We start from the raw sequence: 10,850 nt of genomic DNA on the forward strand, positions 1-10,850 counted from the left end.
CGTATTTCATGGTCACATATCCCTTACATAAGACCATTAATGGATGACGAGAGGTTCATCCTCGATCAAAACCATGGTTATTTTGTGGTAAAATATTGTTTAACTATAATAATCATGTTTTTTGTTTTGTTTTAAGTGTAGTAAAACCATGGTTAATTTTTGTAAGGGAACAAAGCATGACTCATAGCAATGAACACAACAATATACCAGACAAACATAACCATTTAGCCAACTTTCTTATGATATAACCCCCAAAAATCATGAAAAACAACGTCGGACAGGCAAATCACGTGGTCTCGCGAATTCAGCCACTTCACGTTTGAGACGCTCCTAGTGTACATTGGCACCCGCATTGAGGACGGAACAAAACCTTGCCGGAGCCGTAATGTGCCGCACACGCGTGCAGTGTAAAAGAGGGGTAACTGTTACCACAGTACAACAATGCAATTTCTCATTGCATTATTTACATACATCAATAAGCAAAATTTCTTCCAGAACTTCATCAAAGCGCTTTTAAGTAGATGCCTAACTATGATTTGTTATATCTGCCTGTTTCATGCTCTTTTAGATCTGTGTAGTACAAGTTATAAATAAAAAGCCATCGTGTTATGAAGGATACGAAGTCACTTAAGGGTTAACTCACCATAGGAGAGAGTGACTGATTTGTGATGCGATCGCTTTTCTCTCACACTGTTATGATGACAGTGGGTTTCAGACAGTACACTGACAGCGTAATGCGATCATTTCCCACTCCTTCATTTGCAATATAAGCATAACATGTAAGATATACTTGTATTATAAATCCTTGAACTGTGCTGTTGTGGTTTTGGCCAAAAAACTCCTGGCAAAAGTGTTTTGGAAACTCATGGCGACTGTTAAAAACACATTAGACACCACTTACATGCTTTAAAGGTAAACGTGTTACTTTTCCCTGTCAATTCATGTGGATTTTGTCCGGAAAGTATGCACTGTCGCTTTAATTTAGCGTTAGCAGCACAGCAAAAATAGACTCAGCGCTGAAATTATCGCCAAATCTGACCCACCAGTGTGGGAATATTTTTCAGATAAAAGTATGATTTAATTATCAATATAATCAATAAGTGTTTTCTTTCATTAAATCATTAAGCTGTGTGCTTTTGTCATGTGCTTGCTATCTTACTCAGTAAAATAGTTACTGTGGCAAATGAGGTGAGACAGGATGGGTGGGGGTTGGAACCATAGATTGTCTGCCTGGGTCAGCACACACACACATATAAAGAGTCACACAGAAAAGAAATAATATGAATCAATCCACTGCATATGTTTTAAGTATAATCATGAGTTGTGATGTGTTTTAATGAATCATAGGATTAAGAAACAATGCTACATAATTAAAAGCATTAGATGATTGAGTGTTTTCTTTTTACTAAAAGAATGTTAAGAATGTTGGTATGTTGTCCGGCCACAAGAAACTGTTTCTAGGAGACCACTCCCCAAAAGAAACTGTCCCTGGAGAACATTCCTCAGGACTGGCGACTGACCACAGGATATACGTTTTGAGATGTTATTTTGCAGGAACTAAGAAAAAGGACTTCACGGTGATTGGTGGAAAGGGAGCAGCACTCCTTAAAAGGCAGAGGAGGAGTCAGAAGATGCGAGCGACGTCACATACTTAATAAATATGGGTGTTTTTGAATAATTTGGGTTGTTGGCTTGTGGTGGAGAGAGGAGATCGTCTGACAACCCAAAGCTTTGTTACCTTTTACATCTGATAATAAAACTTCTGCTTAATTTTGGAGAAACGTCTCTTGCAAATTTTTGAACATGCAGGACTGCCTTAAAAGTCTAACAATTGGTGACCCGTGACGTGATTTGACGAGAGATAGTGCTAATTGTGTGCCTTTTGGCGAGAGAGATCAGAACGGACTCAGGTTCAACACACAGGTCGCGACCAACATAAAAGAAAGGTAAGCAGAAGCCTGTTTAATCAAAATTCTGCTATTGAACATACCTAAATTGTTGTGTTGAATTTGATGAACATTCTGAGGAAGTTGAAATAAATAGAAAAAAGAAGTTTTTGAAAAATCAGATTTGAAAGAGTAAAATATTAAATCGGGTGGTTAGAGTCCCCCGTAGAGAGGGTAATAAATCCCTTAGAGTCTGGGACTCATAAGTTGCGTTGTGGTATTCGCGTCTGGGACGAAAAAGGCCAGGGTAATAAAAATATCCTTTGAGTCTGGGACTCATAAACTGCGTTGTGGTATTCGCGTCTGGGACAAAAAAGGCCAGGGTAATAAAAATATCCTTTGAGTTTGGAACTCATAAACTGCGTTGTGGTATTCGCGTCTGGGACGAAAAAGGCCAGGGTGAAATAAATCCCTTTGAGTCTGGGAACTCAAAGGAATATTCCAAAATTGTCTGTTATATGTTTGAATGTTTTTAAAGCGAATGCAATTGTTGATGTGAAAATTAATGTGAATGCTGATAAGGCAGCTAAAGGAAAAGACGTTGCGTCACAGAGACTCGTTGAGAAATTGAGACGTTGCGTCAGAAATTAAGTGGAATTAATTTGAAGTAATATAGTCAGACGGACTACCTTATACTATAAATTCGGAATAAATAGACTGTATAATATTGTGAACAGTAGAATTGTGTGTAAAATGGCTGAATTTCAGAAAGAATGTGATGAATACGGGTGTTCGCCAGTAACAGTGCAGTGGCAAAATGTTACAAATATGCTTTTAGCACAGACAGAACCAAAAGATAGAAAGCAAAGACAGAAAGAAATAGACAAATGCTGGGTAGCATTATGTGATGATTGTGGGTGGGAAAATGCAGAAAAAGTGATGATTCCTATAGCACCAACAATCAGAGAAATGGAAAAGAAAGCACATAGTAAGTTACGGAGACATATTGAAGAAAAAGACAAAGTGAAGTGGTATAACTCAGGGAAGCATGGTAGCGAGGAAGAAAATCTAAAGAAGAAACTTAGAGTGTGGACTAGGGTAGCGTTAACAACCACAGCACTCAGCTCACAGAAACCACAGAGTAGAGAGAGAAAACAGGAAGTGAACAGCTCAGCAGCCAGAGAGAGAAATGAAGAGAATACAGGAAGCACTCAGACTATCCTCTGCTCCGCCCCCAGAAAAGCCCAACCCACTTCATTATACCCAACCCTAAGCCACCCCCCTTCATACGAACTGCCCAAACAGCAGGTTGTAATGACAGTTAATGGAGGAGAAATGGATGTTGCAGTAGGAGAAATGACTGGTGAAATAGACAGGATACGCAAGGAATTTGATGAATTAAAAACTGCAGTGAACAAGGGTGTGGAAGACACATTAGTAAAAGCACAACGAGTTATGGAAGAAGTAGAGAGAACAAGACATGAACAGGAAGAGTCTGAGAAGGGTGACAATGAGAATACTGAAGAAGACATTATATTTGCAAAACCAATAAATACATCTACCCCTAATCCACAAGCAGGGACCGATATGCTAACAGGGCCAATACCAGTTCAATTTGCAGGGAAAATGACACTGGGTGAGCCAATAGCCCATAGGTTAAGGAGCAGGAAACAGCCAGGGCACCCAGACCATGAGGAAGAGAAGGAGGAAAGGGAACATTACCTGAACTATGACCCAAGTCGTCAACTACAGGTACCTCAAATGCAAGCACCATTAATGCACAGACCAGGAGGGAATTCACAGTACCAACCTTGGTCACACAGTGACATGACAGCAATAGCGAGTAAATTGCCACCCATTACCTCAGGAGGCAGCAGATGGTTGAGTAAGCTGACAGCACTCAGCCATGGCACTGACTTGGCTTTGGGTGACTTGAGATGCCTGTTGGGTCAGATACTGACAGCCTCACAAATGCAAAATTTAGAGCTCGATGCAAATACTATGTATGTTGCAAATGAGATACCATTTACCAGAGTAAGTACTGTTGTAAGCCAAACTCTTCGTCGACTATATCCTGTGCCACCAACGGTGTACCAGAATATAAAATTCCGCATTAAGCCAGGTGAGACTGGAGCGGCTTATTATTTCCGTTGTGCTGCTGAGTGGGAACAAATGGTGGAGGAAAACAGTTTAAACAACCCTGTGACACGAGACATATTTAGAGCAGCAGTAATGACAGGAGCTCCAAATGGAGTAAAACAAGCAATGGAGAATAACCCAGATATCCCAGTGGCAAGTAACGAGGTATGGGAAAGACATTTAGTGCATCACACAGACAGAGCAGTGGAAAGAGCCAATAAAGAGGAAGAGGAACTAGAAAGAGTTAAAACCCAGTTGTTAAAATTGCAATTAGAAAAAGCCAAAAGTGAAGGGACAACCAAAAAGGCCAAGCAAATGCCACAACATACTCCCAATGCACCCCAACCCATAGACCCATATCAAGGACCCCCTTACAGTGGTTCTCCTTTTGGAGGACCGACACACCACCATCCATATAGCAACCCACATTATGCCCAAGGACCAAACCGTAGGCAGGGACCCCCCTGGAGAGGAAATGGACGAGGGCAGCCGGAAAGAGGGAGGGGAGGGTTTGAGAGGGACCAGTGTTTTGAGTGTGGTGAGTATGGACATTGGGCGAGAAATTGTCCACAAAAATCAGCACAGAGTCAAGGCCAGAGTAACGGTCCACCTGCGGGGGGATGGGGTCCCCGAAGAGGTGGCACCGGTGGTCGTGGCAGGGGACCACAAACCCCATACAACCCGGGGCAACGCTTCCCGTCACCTTCCAACCTACAGGCGCCTGTGCACCCAACATGGGGCCCGGAGGGTGGGGCGGAGGAATGTTGAAGGGGCCCACAGAGAACCACCATGAGAGGAATGGCTGAACCTCTCATGGAAATAGTGGTAAGTGATCAACCACTAAAGGCTCTGGTGGATACCGGGGCCACATACTCTACTGTAACAAAGGGCACGATTGACAATAGCGATCTGACAAATCGCACAGTAGGAGTAATAGGGTTCTCTGGTGAGGTAGAAAAATGGCCTATGACAAAATTGCTGAAAGTAAAAATTGACAAACAGATATTGACACACTCATTCCTGTACTCTTGTAATGCTCCCATCCCCCTTTTAGGCAGAGATCTATTAATCAAATTAGGAGCCAGCATTTTATGTTCACCCGAGGGAGTGATAGTGAAATTTCCAGATGGTTCAGAAACAAATTGTTCTCTTTCAGGTCACACCACAGACAGTCAGTGGATGTTAACATCGTGTGGTGAGTTAGAAGATGCTGATATATATTGGGTTGAGCTAGATTCCAGTGTAGCCCCTAATAGTATTGTATCAAGGTATAACGAACATCGTCAGTGGATCACAAACATAGACATTTTTCTGCCACCAATAGACCCCTTACATTGCACATTGTTTTATGACAGGGATGACACCACACAATACCAAGATCTGTTCCAGGAAATAGAGGACAGTAAATGGGTGTTAAGGGGATCCGGATTCATGATAGGAAAAGAGGGAGTAGTGGCACCAATTTTACTGACAGAAGAGCAGATGAAATGGTATGAAATGTCTGATACAGCTGCACCACACGTCTCTGTAGCATTACATCCGAAACATGAAGCTAGGGAGCTAGGCAACATGACTAAGAGGCTGTTGGCAGCTAATGATTGGAAACCCACAGAAACTTGGGGTATCCTGTATTCCGAGACACAAAAAGCATATTGGGTGCAAGACCAAACAGAAGACACAGGGGTGTTGACACATAAACAGATCTCTAGAAGCCATGGTAGGGAGCAGACAGACGCTGACGAAGCAGAAAAAATGATTGACACATTGCCAGCTAATCTATGGTCTCAAGGACCAACAGATGTAGGGTTTTGTAACATCAAACCTGTTAGCTTTAAGTTAAACACCACCACACCTATTTGGGTCCCTCAGTACCGCAACAAACCAGAAGCAGAAGAAGGTGTAGCCACCACTGTTTCTGGACTGATTGACAAGGGAGTGATAACCCCTTATAGGTCTAATTGGAACACACCAATTTTTCCTGTGCCAAAACCAGGCACTAATAAATACAGATTGGTACATGATTTACGAAACATCAACTCCATTGTAGCAACACCTACAATGACAGTGCCAAACCCATATATTGCGCTGTCCACATTGACACCAGCGCACCAATGGTTTACATGCATCGATTTGGCAAACGCTTTCTTCTGTATTCCAATCGCAGAGGATTGCAAAGCATGTTTGGCTTTTACATACAGGGGCTGGCAGTATTCTTACAACAGACTACCACAAGGGTTTATTTTGTCACCAGGAATTTTTAATCATGTTTTAAAACAACAGCTACAGGACTGTAGCTTACCTGAGAACTGTGTCATGATCATGTATGTTGATGACCTACTCTTGGCAGCCAGAACTGAAAAGGCGTGCTTGGAGGCTACCAGAGTTGTGTTGCTTCAGTTGCACAAGTCTGGTTTCAAGATAAGCAAGGACAAACTGCAGGTGTGCAGACCTTGTGTTACATTTTTAGGTCGACTGATCACGGCACAGGGATCAACTTTGACAGGGACACAAAGACAGGGTATACTCAGCCATCCTAAGCCAACCACAGTGAAAGACATGTTGTCATTTTTAGGCCTCACAGGATTCAGTAGGCACTATATTCCTATGTATGTTTCACTGACCAAACCACTCAGACAGTTGATCAAAGAGCATGGCATGAAAAATCTGAAAGCAGAACTTCAGTGGACACAAGAGGCTGAACGGACGTTCATTGACCTCAAGACACAGCTAGCTCATGCTGTGCACCTGAACTGTGCCAACTATGAGTTACCTTTCTTCCTGGATGCCTCAGAATCTGGCTCCAGCGCACATGGTGTCCTGTTTCAGAAAGACCAAGGCAGGAGAAAAGTGTTGATGTATGCGAGTGTGTTGTTAGACTGTGTAGAACAAAGACAACCAATTTGTTCTCGATTTGCAGCGGGTTTAGCTAAAGTTGTGCATAAAACATCACACATTGTAATGGGCCACCCACTGACAATACTCACCACACACTCCATCATGTCATTCGTAAATTCAGCATCATTCACATTTTCACCACTGAGACAGAGAAGAATAGCTAAGATTTTGACCAGTCCCAATTTCACATACACACATAAAGGCATTAATATGGCTGATCTGATGGGAGATGGACAGCCACACGATTGTGCACCCATCACCGAGAGAGCATCCAAAGTAAGAGAAGATCTGTCTGCGGTGCCATTGACAACCCCACCACCAGTTATGACATTGTTCACAGATGGTTGTTGTTTCAGAGCAGAGGATGGGAGCCTGAAGGCAGCCTATGCAGTAGTTGAACAAGTGGGAAGCTCATTAGTGACAAGGAATGCAGGGAAGTTAGAAGGAAAACAGTCAGCACAGAGAGCAGAGATGATAGCAGTGACAAGAGCCCTGTACTACGCTGGTGAGACCCGTGTGAACATATATTCCGATTCAGCATATGTTGTAACAGCTGTCCACGTGGAATTGCCCTTATGGCAGAGGTGTGGTTTTATCACATCCTCAGGTCGACCAATCACGCATGCATGCGAAGCCAGAGACCTTTTAGAGGCTCTGATGATACCCAAAGAGGTAGCAGTTATTAAATGTCCAGGACATTCCAAAAATGATTCCCCTATCACTGATGGAAACAATGCAGCTGATCTAGCTGCCAAAACTGAAGCTGGCTATGTTGCAACTCAGCAGGTGGTAAGATCAGATAGAGCCTGTAGTGATCTTTTGCCTCGTTTCACTCGAGAATATTTGGTCAAAGAACAACAGAAATCTGCCCCTGAAGAACAATCAGTCTGGTCACAGCATGGAGGCATCTGTGCTAGTGATGGTCTATGGCAAGCGCCAGACGGACGTCCGGCATTGCCTGTCTCTCTGACCGGTTCAATGTTAACACAAGCCCATGGGGTAAGCCATGTCAGTGACAAACAAATGATGAGAGCTCTCGAATATTGGTGGCATCCATTTTTGCAATCCATGGTGTCAGGTCATGTGACAAGTTGTTGTATCTGTCAGGAACACAATGTAAAACATAGCATCAAAACAAAGAAAAGTTCATTTCCTTTGACATCAGGCCCAGGGGAAGAGATCGTGATTGATTTCACAGATATGATCACAAAAGTACATGGTAAACGCTATGTTTTGGTGATTGTTGATTATTTCACTGGTTGGCCAGAAGCGTATCCTGTCGGCCGAGAGGACAGTACGGCCGTGATAAAGTGTCTAATCAATCAATACATACCACACTATGGGTTCCCACGTCGTATCAGATCTGACAATGGAAGCCATTTTAAAAATGAACATCTGAAAGTGGTTGAACAGGCTATAGGCCTAACACATGCGTATGGTGCAGTTTACCATGAGGCCAGCCAAGGTAAGGTTGAAAGTTTGAACCTGACGATTAAACTCAAATTGGCTAAAATCTGTGCACAGACTAAATTGAACTGGTTGTCAGCTTTACCCATTGCTCTCATGTCTATTCGTTCTTCTGTCAACAGGATCTCAGGCTTTACACCTTTTGAATTGCTTACAGGTCGTCAATTTCCAGGACCAACCACGGCGTTGAGAGAGGACACAGTGCAGCCATTGTCACATACTGTGTATTTTGATAAACAGCTCTGATTCGAACCTTTTCCCATCAGGTAACCCCTGTACCAGCACAACCGGAGGAACTGACATCTCCAGTCACGACAGACTGGGTCAGGATCAGGACATTCCGTAGAAAGTGGAGTGAACCACGTTGGTCTCAACCTCTACGTGTAACAGCTCGCACCTCACATTGTGTGCAACTCCAAGGCAAAGGAGACACTTGGTTCCATTTAACATCCTGTGTAGCTTGTGACCCCCCTTCTAGGTCTCTTGCTGACACTGGTTTGGACCTGAGGACTCAGGTCCAAGAGAGGGAGGATACAGAAAGTGCAAAAGATTCTGAGTGAAGTTTTCACAGATGTGGACATACAAATAACCATTTATTCCTTATAATCAAGTTTTCATTATTGTGTGATTTTGAGTGTTTTTCAATGTTTTTCAATTTTCAGGTTTAAAAGTATATTTTTAAGAGTGTTTTCTTACAAGTTTTAAGGTATTACGTTTTAAGAAGTGTTGATTTTGTAAAGACAACAAGAGTATTACTAGAGAGGGTGAATACAACAGCAACAAGATGAAGCTGTGGGAAAATTGGAAATTGTTATGTGTATTAGGAATAATTGCAGGCACCATCGTAGGGATACTTTTTGGAATACAAAAAAGTCAGGAAGGTAATAGCACCACACCGCGAACTAGACATAGAAGGTCAATAACATCAACAGACAAATGCTTACAGAAATATGGTGGAATTGAGCTAAATTATACAAAAGGAAGAGGGCAACAGGTTCAAGTGTAGATTTGTCATTAAACAGCCCCACATACATCGATGCAATAGGAGTTCCTAGGGGAGTACCAAATGAATACAAATTAGCAGATCAGATAACAGCAGGATTAGAGAACATACCGATAATATCTGCATTTTTCCCAGTCACTCCTAACAAAAATGTAGATAGAATCAACTATGTACATTATAACGTAATGAGATTAGCAAATATGACAAGAGATGCGATTGATGGTTTGGCAGAGCAACTAGCACCGACTTCCCTAATGGCAGTCCAAAATCGGATGGCCCTTGACATGCTGTTGGCAGAAAAGGGAGGAGTATGTTTTATGTTCGGAGATCTTTGTTGCACATATATTCCAAATAATACGGCCCCAGATGGATCGGTTACTAGAGCATTAGAGGGATTGAAGACATTGTCTGTAGAGATGAAGGAACATTCAGGTGTAGAGAACCCGATAGGAGATTGGCTAGATGCAACCTTGGGGAAATGGAAAGCAGTGGTGATGTCCATTGTAGTATCGATTGGAGTTTTCCTAGCCATATTAATTACCTGTGGATGTTGTTGTATTCCCTGTATTAGATCACTGTGCAATAGATTAATTGTTACAGCTATTGAAAAGAAAGAATCTCCACCCCATACAGTATGCCCTTGTTATCAGGAGATCTCATGGAACATGAAGAGGATGATGTGTGACCTCTCAAGAGGTCAAGAGAGGGAATTGTGGAAATATTATTCAGTTAGAAGTATGATTTAATTACCAATATAATCAATAAGTGTTTTCTTTCATTAAATCATTAAGCTGTGTGCTTTTAATGTGTTTGCTTGCTGTTTTATCTAGTGGAAAAATACAGAGATAAAATAGAGGGTTTGTGTGTACGTGCCGGATTCGTGAAACCACAAAAAAGAGGAACAAGCTTGCAGAAATAGAACAGCTCGTTTTGACAAGTTTTAACTAACAACACACACACTCAAAGAGTCTCATAAGGAAGGGATGTTATGAATTAATCCAATGCATATGTTTTAAGTATAATCATGAGTTTTGATGTGTATTATTGAATCATAGGATTAAGAAACAATGCTGCATAATTAAAAGCATTAGATGATTGAGTTTTTTACTGAAAGTATTTTTACATGTTGTTTTGCAATATGAAACTGTCTCTAGACGACACTTCCTCTTTATTAGCAACTGACCACACGTTGCAAAACATGTGTCATGCAAAAAAGATGTTTTGCAGATATGCATGGTGATTGGTGGAGAGAGAGCAGCACTCCTTACAAGGCAGGGGAGGAGTCAGAAGATGTGAACGACGTCACATACCAAATAAATATATGTGTTTTTGAATAATTTGGGTTGTTGGCTTGTGGTGGAGTGAGGAGGTCGTCTGGCAACCCAAAGCTTTGTTACCCCTTTTTACATCTGATAATGAACTTCTAATCGATTTTGAAGAACGTCTCAGTGCAAATTTTT

The 10,850-nt window shown here is 42.0% G+C and overlaps 2 protein-coding genes across 2 annotated transcripts; both read left to right on the plus strand.

Annotated features, from left to right (window-relative positions):
* Positions 1–1,195: 1,195 nt before the first annotated feature.
* Positions 1,196–6,913, plus strand: LOC130555220 (uncharacterized). The gene has a single exon (XM_057335248.1). The coding sequence runs from the start codon at positions 2,640–2,642 to the stop codon at positions 4,791–4,793; it is 2,154 nt and encodes a 717-aa protein (XP_057191231.1). The 5' UTR covers positions 1,196–2,639; the 3' UTR covers positions 4,794–6,913.
* Positions 6,630–8,648, plus strand: LOC130555528 (protein NYNRIN-like). Its single transcript, XM_057335821.1, has one exon. It carries the CDS (start codon positions 6,630–6,632, stop codon positions 8,631–8,633), a length of 2,004 nt encoding a protein of 667 aa, XP_057191804.1. The 3' UTR covers positions 8,634–8,648.
* Positions 8,649–10,850: the final 2,202 nt, after the last annotated feature.

Source organism: Triplophysa rosa, linkage group LG6 (genome assembly GCF_024868665.1).
Source record: "Triplophysa rosa linkage group LG6, Trosa_1v2, whole genome shotgun sequence".
Taxonomy (NCBI): Eukaryota; Metazoa; Chordata; class Actinopteri; order Cypriniformes; family Nemacheilidae; genus Triplophysa; species Triplophysa rosa.

What these genes read in the sequence shown, in the direction of transcription:
- LOC130555220 (XM_057335248.1), top strand. Translation starts at nt 2,640, where the DNA reads ATGGCTGAATTTCAGAAAGAATGTGATGAATACGGGTGTTCGCCAGTA.
- LOC130555528 (XM_057335821.1), top strand. Translation starts at nt 6,630, where the DNA reads ATGTATGTTTCACTGACCAAACCACTCAGACAGTTGATCAAAGAGCAT.